This window comes from Anopheles stephensi, chromosome 2, assembly GCF_013141755.1.
Source record: "Anopheles stephensi strain Indian chromosome 2, UCI_ANSTEP_V1.0, whole genome shotgun sequence".
NCBI lineage: Eukaryota > Metazoa > Arthropoda > Insecta > Diptera > Culicidae > Anopheles > Anopheles stephensi.
Genome location: NC_050202.1, coordinates 21,662,223 through 21,683,699, shown reverse-complemented (window position 1 = coordinate 21,683,699; position 21,477 = coordinate 21,662,223). Strand labels below are relative to the sequence as shown.

At 45.1% G+C, this 21,477-nt stretch overlaps 1 protein-coding gene across 10 annotated transcripts in view; it reads left to right on the top strand.

The window, feature by feature from the left end:
- The window catches only part of LOC118504922 (protein yippee-like CG15309), a 99,856-nt gene extending 82,733 nt beyond the window's left edge, over window positions 1-17,123 (top strand). For 5 of the 10 annotated variants that reach the window (XM_036039997.1, XM_036040003.1, XM_036040001.1 and 2 more), the window contains 4 exons: window positions 8,323-8,978; window positions 9,565-9,782; window positions 9,853-9,961; window positions 10,031-16,398. In XM_036039997.1, the coding sequence (XP_035895890.1) occupies window positions 8,943-8,978; window positions 9,565-9,782; window positions 9,853-9,961; window positions 10,031-10,120 (453 nt within the window). In that variant the 5' untranslated portion in view covers window positions 8,323-8,942 and the 3' untranslated portion in view covers window positions 10,121-16,398. Of the gene's footprint in view, window positions 1-2,339; window positions 2,359-4,060; window positions 5,080-8,322; window positions 8,979-9,071; window positions 9,384-9,564; window positions 9,783-9,852; window positions 9,962-10,030 lie in introns of those variants that run through there. The other 5 variants (XM_036040006.1, XM_036040007.1, XM_036040005.1 and 2 more) reach the window with 5 other exon arrangements.
- The last annotated feature ends 4,354 nt before the right edge of the window (window positions 17,124-21,477 follow it).

Sequence of the window (21,477 nt, the reverse complement as noted above, 5' to 3'; positions counted from 1 at the left end):
TTCCTTTTCCTTTTCCTTTTGCTTTTCCTTTTCCTTTTCCTTTTCCTTTTCCTTTTCCTTTTCCTTTTCCTTTTCCTTTTCCTTTTCCTTTTTCCTTTTCCTTTTCCTTTTCCTTTTCCTTTTCCTTTTCCTTGTCCTTTTCCTTTTCCTTTTCCTTTTCCTTTTCCTTTTCCTTTTCCTTTTCCTTTCCCTTTTCCTTTTCCTTTTCCTTTTCCTTTTCCTTTTCCTTTTCCTTTTCCTTTTCCTTTTCCTTTTCCTTTTCCTTTTCCTGTTCCTTTTTCTTTTCCTTTTCTTTTTCCTTTTCCTTCTATTTTTTTATTAATAGTATTCAACTATTTCTTCTCCTACTATTTTCTCTCACTTGTTTTTGATCTTTTCCTTATTTCTATTCTTTTCTTTTCTTGTCCTTCTTTTCTATTTCTTTTCTTTTCCTAAGTCTTTTCATGTTTGTCTTATTTTCCAATTTTTACCAGTTTTCACATTAGTTTGTACCATTTTCTTTTTCTTTGAAACGCGTTCTGATTATACTTTTTTCATTACTTCAATCGATGTTCTCATTAAATTTTGCATTTTTTTTTCGACAAGAAAGCTTCTACGGTTTGTTATCGTGAAAACAAAGAAATATCTCAGCGATACTAAAAAATCCATTCATCATTCAAACGCGCCTTAATGATCCTTGCATTATTGTTTTATTGCCCACCTGTTGTCCTACTTATCTGGCAACTGTGCGAATGTGTGTTCCGGCTTTAGTTTTAAGGTTAGTGTGTCGGGTAAATCGAGTAAAATTCAGCGTCTAGTTAGTTCGATTGGTCGAGCCCCTCTTTAATTAATGCGATTGTGCGTTTGTTTGTGTTTCGATGCGCCATTTTGCGATTGCACGCATTGAAAAATGGAAATTGCGCTAATTTTTAAAACAAACAAACACAACGAATTAATAGAAAACGCAAATTTGTAACAAAACACCGAAGCGCATGACTGCTGAAGGACAAAAAACAACCCAAGGTTAATTTGTTTTGTAATGCAAATGAGTGTGCCGTACCGAAAAGCGTACGTCGTATGTTTTGCGTTGAAACGATTAATAATGTTAGTACACAAAACTACTTTAATACGTAGAAAAGATTATTCTGTACAAAAAAAAAAAATCCAACTACGATCATCCTCCTTTAAAGGTGGTCTGTCTACGCTGGTGGGCTCGATCTGTAGGCATTCAGTACAAGATCACCGGTACGAACGAACATGGTGCAGCCTCCTTCGCGTGTGTTCATTCGCGCTATCAAGTCAAGGCCAACGCGTCTTCAATCATCCCCATCTGCCGCAGACCGCAGACTCTAGTGGAGGAAGGCAGAGAGACAGAAAGAGCGGCAAGTGAAAAAAAAAAGAAAACACAAACCATAACAAGACAACGCGCCAAACATATGTTGCGGAACAGGGCCATACGGACCCGGCAGATCGCGACGGCGACACACGCAGCTGGTTGTTCGACCCGCGACTCCGGGGGAGGGCACCAAAAGAAGGGCAACAACTCATCAAGGGAGGCCGAACGCAATCGTCATTGACCCGACCCGTGGGTAATGATGTTGGTGTTGGTGCTGTTGGTGTGATGTTGGTCAAACAGGCGCGTGTGTACACGCGATGTTGCGTTGGGTATTCCACCCGATCTTCATCCCCCCGTTATCAGCTGCATGTGCGCGACATTACGCGTGGGCCGCGTCTTTCCACTGTTCGTCGGATGTAAACAAAACGGTTGCGTTCGATGAGAGATGACCCCAAATAAGCGGACGCCTTTCCTGGAAGGCTGGTGTCGGAGGTGGATGCAGCTGGAGGTGGTGAAATGTAGAAAGACAAACAAAGCAATTGCTTAGGTCCCAAGTTACGCGATAGGCTTAGTCGACTGTTACTCGTAATCGGCTTAAGGTAGGGCGATAAGGATACTACAAAGAGCGGTATGGGGAGGACTTCTTCCTGTTTGCTCCAAAATGCTGTGTTTTTACGACGTAAAATGGCAAACAGCAGTGGCGGCAGCAGGGAAGCGTAAATAATCTTTCCCAGCGGGACTCTGTGCACTCAGCCCAGATGATAACAAGGGCAGGTCGGCGAAACGTCAAACCAATGTCGGACCATGTCTGCCAGATTGGTGGGGGATGTCCGCTTTGTTGATACTGTGCTGCTCGCACTAAGTGGGGTAGCGTGATGCACCGGGCTGTCCCATTTCGCTTTCCGGTGTAGTTCATTAATCGAGACACCTGTCCTTGCTCAGACAAACCGTGGTTCTGTGAGGAGAAAGACCTTCCTTCAAGTACGATCACACTGGATCACAGGATCACCCCTGTGGAGGTAGATGATCTTACCGCTTCGTAGGTAAACATCTTCCAAGCAATCCTTGTTTAACTACCCTTAAGTACACTGGCTTAAGCCTTACCAACCAACCGCCGGGATCTATGCCCTTTACAGTGTTTATTTCATACACCGCCTGTACATTGCTCGGGCTTCTACTCGCGAGTTTGGCGCAGAACGCTTCCCATGCGGGAGAAGCTTTGTTGAAAAGTAAAGGGGAGCAGCAACTAACAGACCAAGCCAGACACGGGACGTAAGACGGCGCCAGTGATGTGTGGTGGTACCGAACGGGGTAGAACGATCTCTCCTGGCGGTGGTGTGTATCTCTCTTTGTGTGGCTTTTTGCATGTAGAGCATGTGGGTGGAGGGGGGTTGGTTGGGGGAGGGCCACCCTTCAGGAGCATTTGCGGCAAGGGACGGGTAAGTGGTCGAACCCAAACAACCAATCTTGTCTCGCTGTTCGCGCTCTGTGTCTCCTACACCAACATTAGCCCCACATGCTGTTGGGTGGTATGGTGTGTAGCTGTGTTGGATAAAAGGTGGCAGAACGAGCGGTCTACTCTGCACTATGGGATGTTTGATGGGGAAAACTTATTTGAGAAAATTTTGGATGATGATCATCTGTTTGATTTGGTGCTTCCACGACTTGTTATGATGGTCATATGAGAAAGATCTCTTCCTTTTTTTAGCACGAAGCTTTTTTTAGCTAAGAGGTCTTGTCTTGCCTTTTTTGGCTTCCTTGACCTCATTATACTCGTAGCTGAATTATTAAAATTGATGATGGATATCAGGTCTACTAAAGCATTGTCTAGGTGACTGAAGGCTGAATGGTAAGATTAATTAATTAAGCACTATAAGCAAAGTGGATAAGTTCTATAGTCGGCAGAGTCGGTTTTTCGTGGGCAGTCCCAGTCCCGTGCTTACAGTCGGTAGCGTCAGTGACTATCCTGTGACTGGTAAAATGAAGTCAATGGAATTGGCAGGCTAGGACCTCTTGATGTTGTAGATCCTCTGATTAAAAAAGAAAAGAGTCTATTTTTCATTCAACAGGACTGATATTCCACTATTCTTCCAAAGCCCTATTGGGCTATGTGGTATGAATAAGATTATCATATTTGGTACTACATCAGAACTCTTAGGATAATTCACAACTGGTTTGCGCTTGAATGGAGGCTTACACACTTTGTACTAGTTAGGATAGATAATGTAAAGTACATTTTGCCCAAATTATTTGAACAATAGAAATATTTCTACGTCCTATCTTTACCCAAAAAACTCTCAGATCATGTTGAAATTTCTTCCCCATTTTTCCCGTTACGCCCACTGTGCGACTGTTCGATTCAAGCGCCGCGGACATCGCGGAATATACAAACAAAACCGCGACTCGCACTCGCAGGATGGTGTTGCGTTGCGTTGTTGTGTGAATGCACCGACGGACGCGCACACACACACACATACACACCCTTACCGGTTGCGGTCATTTACAGTGTGGCGAGCAGTTTGTGTTGGCTCCCCAACAAACTCAGCTTGATGCTGCGCTGTAAGTTCCTCCACACTTACAAACCCCCCTATGTTGGGGGGGGGGGGGGTGCCGTTCATTGTTGATCGTGGTCGTGGTCGGCCACCGTTGGTGCTGTGTATTGGTGATGTTTTTGTTTGCAGCAGCACCAGCAGCAGTAAGAGAAGGCAGCGTTCAGCAGGGCCCCGGGAGACAACGAACGGACGGACGCAAACACAGAAACGCCGTCGAGCGAACGAACGTGTATGGTGGTTCCGATGGTTGAAGCGTACCGTTCTGCTACCATATCAGTTACAACCGTTGCCGTATGAAGTAGTACGCAACACCGTACGGAAAGCGTTCCCTTATTGCGTGGCCCTCGGACAAGAACTAGAACTGAACCAAAAACCTTCTACGTGCAAGGAGCAATAGCAAGAGTTAGAGAAGAACCTCCATTTCCGTTTTGAGTTTCGCGGCTAGTTCTCGACGTCTTGTTTTGCATTTCTTGCTGGAGCTTTTCTTTAACCTCGAGTGCCTGTGTGTGTGTGAGTGCGTCCGTGTCTTCTATCCGCGAGACAGCTGTTTCGCGTCTTTTATTGCGTTGCGGTCGGCTGAACTTCCGCTGCCAGGCAAGCAGAGGTACGGATATGGAGTACGTGTGAACCGCGTGTGTTTTTGAATGCTGCCGAAAGTTTGGTGAAGTGTGCTTTGCGAAAGATCGCTCACTGCCGTGCTCTGGAAAGGTGTTGCAGCTGAACCAGGGTGTTAATAACCTGGAAAGTCTTCCACGCGTTCTAGAACCCCCCACGCCCCTGAACGGTGGACGATGGTCTTAAAGTGTTGCCAAAAGCGTGAATCCACCGAAGTTGTGTGCATTGTCGATGGTGTTCAGCGTTACCTAGCGACGTCCAGTTTCGCCGCCACAGTGTTCTACTTGCAGCCATTCCCGATAGTGGGTGCGTTTCGGTGCGCAAAGTTAGCCCAGAACCTCGCGGGTGTGCGGGAAGTTGAGTGCCCTTATTACTCTTTTTCGGGGTCAATATCCGGTGCCCGGTACTCCTCCGGCTCAGAGTTCGGTGAAGATCGCGCGCCGCACAGTGGTGGTGTGTAGTGTACAGTTTGCCCCAAGCAAGCAAGCCTCCAGCAGACATTTCTTGGACTGTGGCAAAATTCTCGTCGAAACGGGAAAAACAGAGCGAGAGCCGCCGTGCGATACGAAGCGAAAAGTTGGAGAGAAACTGTGCAGAGTAAGTTCTTTTGTGCCTTCCTAAGCTGAGGTAGTTTCGCCACAGCAACCCACCCACCCCCCGTTTCCCAAGATCGCGCCCCGATCGTGCTCCAGGAAAAGCACCACCAGCTCACCGGTGGGGATGATCTCCCATTTTGCGAACAAGAGGTTTCCGTTCGGTTCGGGGCTACTCTGGGTGGTGGAGGGTTTAGCTGGGGCCAGTGGGCAGCGTTTTAGGTCCTACCATGCTTGGGAAGAAGTCTCTTCACCTGGCTGGGTGGTTTGTGCGTTGAGCAAAACTGGTGATCTTGAGCACGTTTGTTGGTTGGTGGCGATCTACACACATCAGCCCCCTTTGGCTGGGCATTAGACTTGCCGAGAAAGAGAACGGTGTCTTGCTGCTGGTGAAGAGGTGTCCAACTATGTTTTCGGTGTGTGTTGCCGTACAAAGCGACTGGCGAGGTTTTTTTTTTTGTTGTGCTCCGAATCAGCGATCGGAGGTAAACCAGTCGCCGCGCCGCAGACTCCAAACGGATCTTGAAGCGCTCACGTTTGAGGGGCAAGTTTTTTTTTTTGTTGCTGTTGGTGTCTTTCTGCTTTTCTAGCTTCTTGCATCCGACAGCTTAGAGAGAGAAAGAGAGAGGGTGTGTGCGAGTGTAGTGTGGGTCTCGTACCGAGGTAGGTCGTCCGGTGGGTATAGGAAAATTGTGTCAGGCCTTCTGCGCGAGGCTCGACTTTTGAGCTTAATACGTAATTTCGTAGCGGGTTAGCTTGAGTGCTTCGCGGGCTCGTAGTAAGATAAATCGGGCGGGGAGGGGTTGAGTAGCGTTGGCTGTGGCGTGTGGGACCACCGACCGCAGCGCAGGCCGTGTGTGAGAGTTCGCGAAAGGCAGCAGCTGCCATGCGAACACGATGGCGCAGCTGATGTTGATGATGATGGTGGTGGTGTTCCCCGTTTGCGTCGCCGTTGTCGTTGTGGGTTTTGTTGTTGTTTTGTTGTGATGCGGTGAAAGTAACACACTGTAAGGAAGGGTGGGCAGTGTGTTGTTGCTGATTATCGCCGTTTGATATTGTGTCGTAGACGGGGGAAGATCGGCGAAGTAGATCGCTCGATGCGCCCCGAGGATAACCCTTCTAGCTTGTTGTGCTGCGTCAATGTTGCGTCGCACTGCCGGCGACGACTTAAATAACCCCATTTTCGCACAAGGGATGGGATATCGCTTCCGGTCGGCTTCAACCGTTTCCTCGTTACCTCGTGCGTAGATTAAGAACTGATCCATGTTTATGTTCGCTTTCTGTGCTCATGTCAATGACGTATATTTTTATTGGGCTGTTGTTGTTTTTTGGTGCAGTCAAGTACACTTGCAGCTACAATGTTACAGATTTATTGCGTAGCAATTTGTGCGATCGTGGTCCAGAGAGGCTACGGCTAAAGCTTCCCACAGTAGGAGCCACAAATGGACGACAGTCAGCTCTGGCAGAACAGTTATGTATCAGCACGATTACTACGTCATGGTGGCAAGTTTGATGAACCCCGTGGAGTACCACGGTTCCTGCTTCGAAGCAATGGATGTGGGAAGAATTAGAAATTCATTCTTCTTTTGCCCGTGCAGTTCGTCTCTGGACGGTGAAGCAAGTGGCGAGAAGTCTGGATATGGTTGAGTTGTTGCTTTTTTTCTGCGATTGATGAGTCTGCATCATAAAAGCAGAATATCGTATAATGTTACTCTTCTGAGTTGGGAGTCATAGATTGCAATAAACTATTATATGTTACGAATATTATGTACTAGATCTTCAATAGAAACTGACAGTGATCATCATTATCCCACAATTCATCAGTAGAATTCAGTAGATCAGTAGAATCAGTAAAACTGCTTGTGTTATTGCAGTTCTAGAATTGTGTTCCATGGTCTAACGATCTCATAGCTCATGCCTGCCATTTCTGATTTCTAGACTTATTGATACCGCAATGTTGGATAAGCAGTCCTCACAATGGTGGAATAGCCCAGATGGGATTTGAACACCAGTCCTGTCGTGTGAAAATTGGCGCCGCAATCGTCTAGGCCACCCAGGATTGTCTAGGTTCATTAGCTTTTAATTCTAAGAGCTATCTGAGGTACGCGTTTGTCTCAACCCATCCAATCCGGGTAGAACGATAACGATGTCTATCTGTATACCCCGAAGCTTGGGTATTCGGGGAAACCTGATACTTGAGCTAACAAATAGACAAATTGATGGGCAATTCCTGTAGTTCCAACAATACAAGATAAGATGTCCAGCTTGTTGGCACCTGTTCCAGGAAGCTATTACCCTTTATTTGTATAGTTCTATACACTCGAGAGTTACTAAGCTGTTAATAATATTTAGTTGGAGCTTTATGCATTTAAAATCCACACTCAATCGCAAGAGAATCACTTTCATTAATTCCACTCCAAAGAGCGCTCTTCTCGCCCTTTCGATTCGTATGATAAGTCGCTTCCAGCAAATTCTTTCACCACTCTCCTCCATCTCCATGACATTCACTCGGCCGAAGTTACCACACTCATCCCATGATTATGTAACGTGATTTAAGCGTACGAAAGTGTCTGCAAGTAAATAAAACCTTGACATACAGCCGTACACCGAATTCAGCACACGACGGCGGCGGCGATCGGTCTGTCCTACATAAATCCCTGTCGTCCGAGTGCGAATGTGCGGGATGAAAAACTTTCCCACCACTTTCACCTGACTGCGGGGAAGGAATTCCCGGGAGTTCCGTTTTTGCCTGTGTCCTTTAGCGGGTTGAAAGGGAGATGAAATATAGCAGCCGCAGCACGGGAGAAGGCTAAGTAAAAGAAAAAAAAAAGGATTAAAGGTCTACCGTGTCCTTGACGAGCATTGAACGCTGTAGTGTGACAGTCAATGAATGTGCCATTTGTGTGTTCGTTGTAGTAATTGAAGCTTAATGAAGAGAACCATGCCCATAATGATGCGAACGCGATTTATGCCTTATCATTGAGTGTTGATGGTGATGTTTGGAATTGATTGCTTTGAATTGCCGTACGATGGACACAGGCAAAAACCGGACAGACATTGTTTACCGAATGGTCGAGGCAATCGATGTCCACTAGCTAGGCCAGTGTTTGTTGTTGGCGTTACAATAACATTGTACGGTTTTCGAAATGTGATGTAATAGCGCCTTCCGAGTGCGTCAATAGTAATCCTTACTGCCAACACAAACTCACTTCTAAAATATGTTTCTGCTCTCTCCTTTCACTTACAGATTTCCAAATGGTACAATAGTACGGACAGAGACAGGCAGAGAAAAGACAGGCTAGAGCGTACGTTTTTCCGCGTACTACAAGCAGAGAGCCAGCACAGCACAGTAACAGCAGCCATACAACAGTCGTCGATTGAAGTGGACTAAGCGACAGAGGAGGAAAATATTTTACATTTGCGCTCAATCCAACTACTACCGTCAACCCCAGGTGTCGTCTGTGTGTTTTTGGGGCTAGAAGAAGGAACAAGTAAAACCAAACCAACAAACTCGGAAAAGCCGGAGGAGCCTAAATACTATCGCAGAAGGGTGACATTGGAGCGAGTGTACCGCAACGCTACTACTACCAATGTCTGTATGATCTGTCTGTTGATCGTAGTGTGCATTGTGTTGCCTAGGGAAGGATTCGTAACCTCAGCGTGCATCAGCTAGCACAGTGACCGGTAGTTGTTCGACGGAGGAGTGGTGTATAATTTTAAGGCGAAAACTCTAGCAACGCTCAAGCAAACATTTACCGTTCCTAAAGACACGGGCGAAGATCTCCTGGTCGAATCCTTGGTTGGTGCCGACAAACCTTCATCCATCCCGGTTCTATCCTGCCAGCAGCTTCTCACGGCAGGAGACGAATGCGAATAACGTTCCTGTTCGATCTACTATTTCAGGTAGTGATGCTGTTTTGTCTAGCCCCTCAGAACTTCATTAAAAGCCCTGAAACGTGTGACCATTCCTAACACCATGCATAACTCCTCATCTAGCTAATATGGAGAGACTGCTTCATCACTAACCATTTTCCATTCATGCGGTGTTTCTAAACTTCAACGCACAACTCCATCGGACCTTCTCAAGGAGGATCATCGGGGAAGTTGGTGGTTATTGTTGAGGTGGTGGTGGTGGTGGTGGAACACTAGCAAATCATCAAGCTACTACCGAAAACCGAAGATTGACATCGGGTGCGCGACAAGCGTTGTCCTCCCCGTTTTGCGATTGTCGATCCCAGTTTTGCGTCCGTACCGGTGTACCCTACCGTTGCCGGCCTGGAATCCAATCAAGAAAACGGTCCTACCCAGGTACAGGCAGTTCATTACCGATATCTTAGTACCATTGCCCGGTAGCTTTTTAGGTGTAGCATGAATAGTAGCAGTTGTACGTCGCATGTTCTTTCTCCCTTTGTAGTTGTTTCATTTGGATGGGAGGTATTCTAGAAAACTAACCTCACATTCCTGCGTCCATTGTTGCGCTTCTTTGCAGGAGGCGGCCAACGGAGGGCACGCGAACGGGCAATCATCATCGGCGTCCTCTTCGTCGTCCGGAAGTGGCACAATGGTGAAAACGTTCCAAGCCTACCTGCCGCCGACGAATCGAACGTACTCCTGTGTCCACTGCCGGGCACACCTAGCTAGTCACGATGAGCTTATATCGAAATCGTTCCAGGGCAGCCAGGGACGGGCGTATCTGTTCAACTCGGTGTATGTACTATTTGGAGCCTGGTTCCCGACGCGATTCGATGTCCCTAACATATCTTCGCCTCCTTTGCAGGGTTAACGTAGCGTGTGGGCAAGCCGAGGAACGCGTCCTACTGACAGGCCTACATGCCGTGGCCGACATATACTGTGAATGCTGCCGAACACCGCTCGGATGGAAATATGTAAGTGTGGTGGGACAAGCCCCCAATGCATCACAACATCTAATCACATCCCATGTTCTGCGCCTTTAGGAGCATGCGTTCGAATCGAGCCAGAAGTATAAGGAGGGCAAGTATATCATCGAACTGGCGCACATGATCAAGGAGAATGGTTGGGATTGATTTGCGTCGCCGGTGCGGCGCACCCGAACCAGCAGCAACAGCAGCAGCAGTGGTGGCAGCTCATCGGCGATAAACTAACCCGAACAGTCCAACCAACTCCACACGCAGTCCGCAGCTCATGCCAATGTTCCTGGGTACTTTCGTGCTGTACCGATGGCTTTTTGATTCACGAATTTCACACAGCTGGCTACGTGATTCGATTGCTCAGAGAGGATAGTGACGGGCACGAGGCACCGCTCGGGAACACGGTTGGTCTCGGTCTGCGTACGTTTGGATGGTTCCCTAGCGTATGATAGCGTTTAGTTTAATTTCCTTCAAAACAGTCTTATTAAGCTAGTTTTATCACACTAGAACATCATTTCCTTTTTATCCCATCGACTGGTTTTTTTTGTTCTTGTTGGTTCATTCAATCCCCGTCCCATGAATGGGCCTGGCTGGGGAAAGAATTTAAAAAAAAAAAAAGCTCGTTAGGATGTTAAAAAAGAGAGGGTTTCCAGCGAATTTCTATCAATACTGCCCTTGCGTTTTTTGGAAGGTCGGAAAATAACTAGCTACCCCCTACCGCCAGCGTCGTGATAACCAATACAACTCCTGCCCTTGTTTTTTCGTTTCGTTTTGTCTTACGGAAGGGACATTTGAAAGCGGGGGGGTTGATCCTCGTTTGCGTGCATGTGCGTGCGCCCGGATCGTATTCAGATGAATGATTAGAGCTCCCCGTTAAGAGGGATGGCGGATTTCCTTTTTTTACTAGTAGCGTAAGATTGGAAAACACACACGATTAACAGCTGAACAAAACTACACCGAGAAGCGTGCATGAGCTTTCGGAAGAGCAAAATCGTTTACGAAATGTGCGACTGCATGGTATGTCTGAGATTTGTGAAGCAAGCGTACGGAAGCGAGAGTGATATTAGATTTAGCTAACACGATAGAGAGAGAGAGAGCGAGATGCGACGAAGAGAAGAGGAGATGAATAAGAGAAAAATAAGGAAATCATTTAACATTTAAACAATGAACAAAAAAACAGAAAAAACTCATAAAATATGCTACATGATCCTTAAAATCAATAGGACAAACCCACTGAGCTCGTGCTGATGAAACTGATTCACACTCACACTTGCACGTGTGGTGAGGGGATTTGGGATGAAAGCATCATTCGTATTTTAGTCGAAATATACAAAACAACAGGAAACAAACAAAAATCTAATCAACACGCGATTTTAAGGTTAAGGCTTTAGTTTTATATTTTTTTGTAAAGACAGACTTCTCCTTTATGCAACACAACAACACCGGTAACCGGATTAAGCTGTGTGTGTGTGTGTGTGTGTGTGTGTGCGTGAATGTGCGTGCGTGCAATAAGTGCGATAGGAATGCAAGAGTGGTGTGGAATGATCGTGATAGCTGTATAAGGACTCAAACACTGTGACACTTGGTTTTTGGAGAAGAAAAAAGGTACACGAACAGAAGCGAGATGAGAATAATCAAAAAAACATCAAAACAGGAGAAGAGAAAAGAAGTAAAACTGCAAAACAATACATTTATTTCCCTTTTTTCACCCAAACATTATAAAACAGTTGCTAAACAAAATGGTGAACACTGAAAACCCAAACAGGAATCGAAAAGTTGAAAAATCGTAAATCAATTAACAGAATGTGAGAGCGAGAAAGGGTGTGAAATGTGATGCGTGTGATGTAAGAAGGATGTGCAAAACAACCGGATAAGTGAGCTTGTGCGTGCGCGTGTGATAAGTGCGATCTAACTAACCACCCCTCTTCGGCGCTGAATTTCGATTCGGACGCTGGTCCCAAAGCGTCCCCCTCGCCCCCCCCCCCCTTCTAAACATCCTTTTTAAAACTGTGTATGTGATCTAACTACTAGTTATTAGGCTACCACCCTTCGTTTCCTTCGTATGTGTGTTGAAACGCAGATCAGAAAATTTGAACCCGAACATGGAACCATCGTAACGATTGCTGATAGAAAACAAAACAAACATGAAAGTGCATCAACCGAGTGCGGAAAAGCGGTAGAAAATGCAAAACTGCACCGTACGAAACAAAACGATAGCAAAACAAAAGCTACAGAATCTGTCCACAGGAGTGCAGCTGTTACAAGTTGTTGGAAGTGAAGTGATACTGCCCATCGAGGAGTTCGGTCACAGCATTAGGTTCTAACGATACCATAACGCTAAACAGTAGTTTAAACTGAACTATCTAATCTACGCAAAACAACACAATATGGCGTGGCTGCGAGAGAAGAAAGTGAAGCAGAAGAAACAAACAAAACAACAACTACTGCCAATAGAACCAATTCAAAATATGGAACGATGTTATGTATGTGTGTGTGTGTGACAAAAACACTTGCTAGCCGGACATGTAAAAAAGCAACAGGACACAAAGCATAAACGAACACATAAAACCGCCTATAAACAATAAGACACATCGTGTTTGCGCCTTTCCTTGCGTGTATCGGGGGTTGATCAATCGAAATGATCGAACCCTCGGACGCATTGGATGTGCGATACGATGACGGATGTAGCTTTGTCGGTGTTTTTGTGCATCTTGTGTGCCTAGCGCCTAAGGTACTCGGTGAACTTCTTGTAACGAAAATGTGAACTTGTCTTGTTTCACTGCTTCGTTTTAAACTCCAAAATGATCTCCCTTATGTTTTCTGTTTTCTTATATTCTTTATCGTTTTATTTTACTTTATTTTCATGTTTTTTCTTCTATTGTTTTGTGTTGTTTCTTCGCAACACAATGCTTATGAAAAGTTTTATATGTTATTTTTGTATTTTTTTTTCTAAACTAACTTTTTTCCTAGTGGCATCTTTCAAATGTGCAGTGAATTTTTTTCTATCCTTTTTTTTTTTGATAAGTGATTTGACTAATGTGATGTGTGCGATAAGCGTGAATCGGTGTATGTGATGCTGAATGGTGGCTGTATGCGAGTGAAAACATGACGGTGTGGAGCAGGATAAAGGGGAAGAGAGGGAGAGAGAGAAAGAGAGAGAGAGAGAGAGATAGAAAACGAGCAGCAAACTCAATGCAATTCCTACGTTTTTTTGTATTAGAAGCAGATTTTATATGAAATACCATGTACTGTGTTAAAACGATGCGTTACATGCAAGTACTTTATCGGTGGAAAAAAAACCCCTAAAGGCTCAAATCGAGCATTATTTTTGTGAAGCCACAGCTACAAGAAAACGGATTATTATATAGTTTAAAGCAAACAAAAAGGAAGTGATTTATTTCAGCACTTAATAACGATTGCACCCATTATGAGTCGGTGTGGGTTTCCTCGATTTTTTCCCCCTTTCGTTCTGTTGTGCAATGGAAGATTCTTATTAGATTTTTCTCATCGCTGCCGTTTGGTGGGATGATATAGAAGCAGAGAGAGAGAGAGAGAGAGAGCGAGCGAGCGGGACAACGAGAGAAGGATAGGCGAGCGACCCAACAATAAGCCTCGGTTGGATAATAATTTTAAATTGCATCGGTTTCGCAAATTTGTTCTAATATCGCCGAAAGCTAGAACAGTGAAATATTATGTTTAACTGTCGTAAGAAAAAAAGATAAAACCCAAAAAAAAAACAAAACAAACAATGCAAAAGTGATCGAAACTATACGCTAAAGAAAAATTGGAACAGAAAACATGAAAGTGGGAAGCAGATTAAGCGAAGGAAAAAAGATTAAAAAAAACACAAAAAATCTAAACAAAAAATTAACACAACACAAATACACACACACATACAAGGAAGGAGCGAAGAAAGAAAATGAAAAAGGAAATAGACGAAATGGAGAAGGGGAGAGATAGAAAAAAAAACAACTACAGAATAATTACTTTATACACTTTGTAGGCTGTAAGAGATATATACAAACGAGGTAAAATTACTAGATAATACGTTGAATACTGCGATATGCGCGCGAAAAAGAGGAAGAGAGGGAAGCAAAAAGCCCCGAACAGATCGATGGATAACGTGAGGATGAAAGAGATAAAATTGTGTGAGTGCGGTAAGAAGCACGGTAGGAAGCACGAAAAATGCAAAGAAAAAAAAAACAAGCAAAAAAAGTCTTAAAAAAACTATTAAATAAAACACTTAACTGTTTCAGTAAATTGTTGTTTTAGTTTTCTATACTTTATTCTTTATTCTTGCTTGATTGTTGGCAGTTGGTTTTATCTCGTGATGCTTTTTTTTCGTTTAAAATATTTTTCTGTTTTTATATTATATTCATCATCTGGTCACCTTTGTTGTGTCATTTTCTCATCTTTAACATACTCCTTTTTTGTTTTCTATTACTCTTACCTTTATTTATTCATTTTCCTTTTTTAATATACTCGAACCTCACTTAAAACACACATTTATAAAATCCATATTTCATATCGTGCAGTAGAAAATCGGCAAACCGTTTGCATTTAGAAGCCAAATACTTATCGCCTCATTAAACACATACACGGTGCGAAATAGTTTTAAGCGCAGTCACGGCTCTACTCGTCCATTACACGTGCATATAGCTCTCACTGTTACACGTCGTTATCGTCGTCGTCGTCGTTGCCATGTTTATCATAATCATTCTCATCATCACCGTCGTCGTCGTGTAGTGTTGTGCTTGATTGTAGCCGCAGCGAACCAGCGAATCGTATTGATGTCGCATAGTGTATGGTAGATTAATCGAATTGAGTAGTGAGATCGGGGTAGATCGATAGCATAAAGTCGAAACAAGTAGAACCAAGTCAGGCAACGTTACGGAGTGTCGGCCATGTCATATACCGAGTGTACACATGTTTAAAACAGCAATCGAAGTTTTTTTTTTAAACATGGAGACACTTGTTATATTATTTGGGAAACGTGCCCTCTAACAGTGTCATAACGAGAGGCGAAAAAAACGTACGATCGTCCTTTTGTGGAAGGTGATCGCTTCTGTTACTTTTGCTAATACACGATCGAATTAGCGAACCAAATAAACCCCCTAACACGGTATAGCTTTCGCAAACGAGATAGGCTAGCGATAAATTTAACGTGATCGGAATAGTCGCCGTGTGAGACAAGGCATTGCACACAAAGGAAAGTGATAATAATTTATACATCTTCAATTCTTTTGTTAAGTATCTCTTCCGCATACAGGCTTCACCACAATCATCACCTCCACTTGACTGATTGCTCTCACTGATTTATTTGCAAAAAAGGAACAAAAAAATGGATACTAATTTAATTTAATAATTTAAACGTTTTGAAACAAAAGTTATAAAAGTATTATTAGCAGAAGGTAAAAGGTGGAAAAGTCAGCTAAAAAAAATTGTGATATTTCAAAACCAAGATAGAAGAAAGATAAGTAAAAGGGTAGAACAAAAAAAAACGGACGAACCAGATTAAAACATTTTGATTAATTTAACCAGAAACGAGACATGCAAAACGAATCAATAGTTGGTGCTGATACTGATACGCAAACACGAGATTATCAAGGTGAGAACGGAAAAAAAACAAGGGATCGTTACTATTACGGGGCAAATCTTATTCGGGCCTTCTGTTTGGAGTACGAGGATAATAATATTACTACCACTACCGATGTAGCCTGTAGTGATTTAATGCGTCATGATTGTGCGTGTGCGTGTATGTGTGTTTATGTGTGTCGGGAGGTTCCGGTGGTCTTATTTGTTTTTTTCCGGGATGCAAAACGAGTGGAACACACGATCGATCGATATTCCAGCAGCCAGCGCGCGTGGATTAGATTTTCCCCGGACGATGAGAAGGTTGTTCGTTCCTGTGTGTTGTTGATAAGTGATTTGAGAGTGGAATCAGATGCTGACAGCTGGTGCCTGGAGTGGGTGTTTGAGTGTGAGTGATTTTTTTTTGTTACGTTAGTTGGTTTATCACACACAATTATTCTGGACGTGTCAATTGTGATTAAATGGAAATAGCAGAGAAAATAAGGAAAAAATAGTTGGAAGTTACATTTGTGTTTGAAAATTAGTAACAAAACATAAAACTCAACCTTAAAAAAAAGAAACAAAAAGAGAGAGAAAAAGAGAAGGAAAAGGAAAAGAAGCAAGTGATACAAAGGTGAACAATGAAGTGAACAGGAAAAAACCCTTATTTCCTACACAAACCATTACAAGTTAAGCAAAACCGACCAAAAAAGTAGCAAATCAAGGACATAGGAAGAAGAAAAAAACAAAAACAGAAACAAAACAGTGATGAAAAAGAAACGTTTAATAAAGAAGGCACATCTCATTTGGCTAAACTTGCAATAGAAAATGGAGAAAAGGTCGAGACAGTAGCAAAAAAAAAACAGAAGAAGAAACATATTTACATGAATCATCAACCGAAACAGAAAAAGGAGGAAGCAAACAAAAAGGTGATTACGATAGTAAAACATAATAGAAACAAACAGAAAAGAGTGAGCAGTTTGAATGGCGAATGGCGAAGGAATGGTGTGAAAAACTTGTGAAGGGATTTTTTTAAACATTCTATTTTTCTACAAATAATTTCTATTTTCAAATCACACAAAATAGAACGGTAATAGAGAGAGAGAGTGATACGGGAAGCCTGAAAATTGGCGCTAATAAAAAATTATACTCAAAGTTGTATAAGGAACAAGGGGCGAATCTGGGAAACGAACAGTTGGAAAAGTTGGCGGAAAAGTTTGTAAAGTAACAGGCTGACTGCTGGAATCGTTGGAATTTTTGAATGCGAGACAAATCACGTCTGTGGTGAAGTGAGCAGATAGAGCGAAAAGGACCAGAATTTAAAAAAAACCGGAAAAAGGGGAGGCACCTCAAACAATGTTGCAGTCACTTGAAAGTATTACGAGAATTAAATTGCATTAGCCGATTTGCTTCACGGGTTTTTTGGCACAGGTGTCGATCAAGATCCACCTTGAAATTGTGTTTCCCACTCACTTGGGGAAAGAAATAAGAAGAAACAAATCGTTTGAAACTCGTCCTAAAATTAGTAAATCAAGCTTTGACAAAGGGTAGTACGAAACGAAAGTAGTACGAAAAAGTAAGAAAAAAACACACTCACGAAACAATAGAAAATTTGTGTGTAAAAATAGCTAGAAGAACGAACAAATGCGATCAAAATGAAAGAAACAAGTAAAAAGTCAGACGTAAACGAAAACGAAACGCAAAACATAAAGAAGCACAGAAAACATGAAGATGAAAAACCAATCAACCAACCAACCAACCAACTCACATGAAAAGCAGCCGTTTTAGTAAAACGGGAGACAATTTTAGCCACCGAATGCCAGAATGATGATGAATTGTGAAGAGGCGAAAGGAAGAGAGCGGGGGAGACCCAGACTTTAATGAGACAACATAATGCAACAACGTTTACTTACATTTGAAAAAAAAACCTAATCAATTTAAATGCAAACATGATAATAACATAAGGTGAAAAATAAAGAAAAACCCCGTAATGGACAAGAAAAACACTTAATTTACAAAATAACTTGTTTGTATGGGTGTGTGTGTGTGTGCTTTTTTGTAGGTGAGAAAGAAATGTTCCACCTCCACTCGCTGAATGCCGGCTAGCGAGAAATCCTCCTAAATTGGTCCGATTAGGGAGTTTGGGTAACAGGAGAGCATCCAGCGAGCATGTAGCGTCCGAATCTACCAAGCGAATAAGCAACACTCGTCCAACGAGCTTGTTAGTATGCGTTGTTATCATCGAGGGGAAAGCGATCGAATGAAAAAGCGAGACAGAATCGATTCTCCTTCCCTCACTCGCTGGATTGGATGCCGCCGGCTAGCGAGAAATCCTTCTGGCTTTGTCCGCTTGGGGAGCCTGGGTAACAGGAGAGCATCCAACGAGCAGGTAGCGTCCCGATCTACCAAGCGAAGAGGCAACACTCGTCCGACGGGCTTGTTAGTATGCGTTCTTATCGAAGAGGGGAAAGTGATCGCATGAAGAAGCGAGACAGAATCGATTCTCCTTCCCTCTCTCGCTGGATTGGATGCCGCCGGCTAGCGAGAATTCCTTCTGGCTTTGTCCGCTTGGGGAGCTTGGGTAACAGGAGAGCATACAGCGAGGAGGCAGCATCCAGATCTACCAAGAAAAGAGACATCACTCGTCCGACGGGCTTGTTAGTATGCGTTCTTATCGGAGAGGGGAAAGCGATCGCATGAAGAAGCGAGACAGAATCGATTCTCCTTCCTTCACTCGCTGGATTGGATGCCGCCGGCTAGCGAGAAATCCTCCTAAACTGGTCCGCTTGGGGAGTTTGGGTAACAGGAAAGCATCCAACGAGCAGGTAGCGTCCCGATCTACCAAACGAAGAGGCAACACTCGTCCGACGGGCTTGTTAGTATGCGTTCTTATCGAAGAGGGGAAAGCGATCGCATGAAAAAGCGAGACAGAATCCATTCTCCTTCCCTCACTCGCTGGATTGGATGGCGGTGGCTAGCGAGAATTCCTCCTAAACTGGTCCGCTTGGGGAGTTTGGGTAACAGGAGAGCATCCAGCGAGCAGGTAGCATCCCGATCTACCAAGCGAAGATCGGGACGCTCGTCCGACGGGCTTGTTAGTATGCGTTCTTATCGAAGAGGGGAAAGGGATCGCATGAAGAAGCGAGACAGAATCCATTCTCCTTCCCTCTCTCGCTGGATTGGATGGCGGTGGCTAGCGAGAATTCCTCCTAAACTGGTCCGCTTGGGGAGTTTGGGTAACAGGAGAGCATCCAGCGAGCAGGTAGCATCCCGATCTACCAAGCGAAGATCGGGACGCTCGTCCGACGGGCTTGTTAGTATGCGTTCTTATCGAAGAGGGGAAAGGGATCGCATGAAGAAGCGAGACAGAATCGATTCTCCTTCCCTCACTCGCTGGATTGGATGCCGCCGGCTAGCAAGAATTCCTCCTAAACTGGTCCACTTGAGGAGTTTGAGTAACAGGAGAGCATCCAGCGAGCAGGTAGCTTCCTGATCTACCAAGCGAAGATCGGGACGCTCGTCCGACGGGCTTGTTAGTATGCGTTCTTATCGAAGAGGGGAAAGGGATCGCATGAAGAAGCGAGACAGAATCCATTCTCCTTCCCTCTCTCGCTGGATTGGATGCCGCCGGCTAGCGAGAATTCCTTCTGGCTTTGTCCGCTTGGGGAGCTTGGGTAACAGGAGAGCATACAGCGAGGAGGCAGCATCCAGATCTACCAAGAAAAGAGACATCACTCGTCCGACGGGCTTGTTAGTATGCGTTCTTATCGGAGAGGGGAAAGCGATCGCATGAAGAAGCGAGACAGAATCGATTCTCCTTCCTTCACTCGCTGGATTGGATGCCGCCGGCTAGCAAGAATTCCTCCTAAACTGGTCCACTTGAGGAGTTTGAGTAACAGGAGAGCATCCAGCGAGCAGGTAGCATCCTGATCTACCAAGCGAAGATCGGGACGCTCGTCCGACGGGCTTGTTAGTATGCGTTCTTATCGAAGAGGGGAAAGGGATCGCATGAAGAAGCGAGACAGAATCGATTCTCCTTCCCTCACTCGCTGGATTGGATGCCGCCGGCTAGCAAGAATTCCTCCTAAACTGGTCCACTTGAGGAGTTTGAGTAACAGGAGAGCATCCAGCGAGCAGGTAGCTTCCTGATCTACCAAGCGAAGATCGGGACGCTCGTCCGACGGGCTTGTTAGTATGCGTTCTTATCGAAGAGGGGAAAGGGATCGCATGAAGAAGCGAGACAGAATCCATTCTCCTTCCCTCTCTCGCTGGATTGGATGCCGCCGGCTAGCGAGAATTCCTTCTGGCTTTGTCCGCTTGGGGAGCTTGGGTAACAGGAGAGCATACAGCGAGGAGGCAGCATCCAGATCTACCAAGAAAAGAGACATCACTCGTCCGACGGGCTTGTTAGTATGCGTTCTTATCGGAGAGGGGAAAGCGATCGCATGAAGAAGCGAGACAGAATCGATTCTCCTTCCTTCACTCGCTGGATTGGATGCCGCCGGCTAGCGAGAAATCCTCCTAAACTGGTCCGCTTGGGGAGTTTGGGTAACAGGAAAGCATCCAACGAGCAGGTAGCGTCCCGATCTACCAAACGAAGAGGCAACACTCGTGCAACGAGCTTGTTAGTATGCGTTCTTGTCGAAGAGGGGAAAGCGATCGCATGAAAAAGCGAGACAGAATCCATTCTCCTTCCCTCACTCGCCGGATTGGATGCCGCCGGCTAGCGAGAAATCCTCCTAAACTGGTCCGCTTGGGAAGCTTGGGTAACAGGAGAGCATCCAGCGAGCAGGTAGCATCCCGATCTACCAAGCGAAGATCGGGACGCTCGTCCGACGGGCTTGTTAGTATGCGTTCTTATCGAAGAGGGGAAAGGGATCGCATGAAGAAGCGAGACAGAATCGATTCTCCTTCCCTCTCTCGCTGGATTGGATGCCGCCGGCTAGCGAGAAATCCTCCTAAACTGGTCCGATTAGGGAGTTTGGGTAACAGGAGAGCATCCAGCGAACAGGTAGTGACCCGATCTACCAAGCGAAGAGGCAACACTCGTCCGACGGGCTTGTTAGTATGCGTTCTTATCGAAGAGGGGAAAGCGATCGCATGAAAAAGCGAGACAGAATCCATTCTCCTTCCCTCACTCGCCGGATTGGATGCCGCCGGCTAGCGAGAAATCCTCCTAAACTGGTCCGATTAGGGAGTTTGGGTAACAGGAGAGCATCCAGCGAACAGGTAGTGACCCGATCTACCAAGCGAAGAGGCAACACTCGTCCGACGGGCTTGTTAGTATGCGTTCTTATCGAAGAGGGGAAAGCGATCGCATGAAAAAGCGAGACAGAATCCATTCTCCTTCCCTCACTCGCTGGATTGGATGGCGGTGGCTAGCGAGAATTCCTCCTAAACTGGTCCGCTTGGGGAGTTTGGGTAACAGGAGAGCATCCAGCGAGCAGGTAGCATCCCGATCTACCAAGCGAAGATCGGGACGCTCGTCCGACGGGCTTGTTAGTATGCGTTCTTATCGAAGAGGGGAAAGGGATCGCATGAAGAAGCGAGACAGAATCGATTCTCCTTCCCTCACTCGCTGGATTGGATGCCGCCGGCTAGCAAGAATTCCTCCTAAACTGGTCCACTTGAGGAGTTTGAGTAACAGGAGAGCATCCAGCGAGCAGGTAGCTTCCTGATCTACCAAGCGAAGATCGGGACGCTCGTCCGACGGGCTTGTTAGTATGCGTTCTTATCGAAGAGGGGAAAGGGATCGCATGAAGAAGCGAGACAGAATCCATTCTCCTTCCCTCACTCGCTGGATTGGATGCCGCCGGCTAGCGAGAAATCCTCCTAAACTGGTCCGCTTGGGAAGCTTGGGTAACAGGAGAGCATCCAGCGAGCAGGTAGCATCCCGATCTACCAAGCGAAGATCGGGACGCTCGTCCGACGGGCTTGTTAGT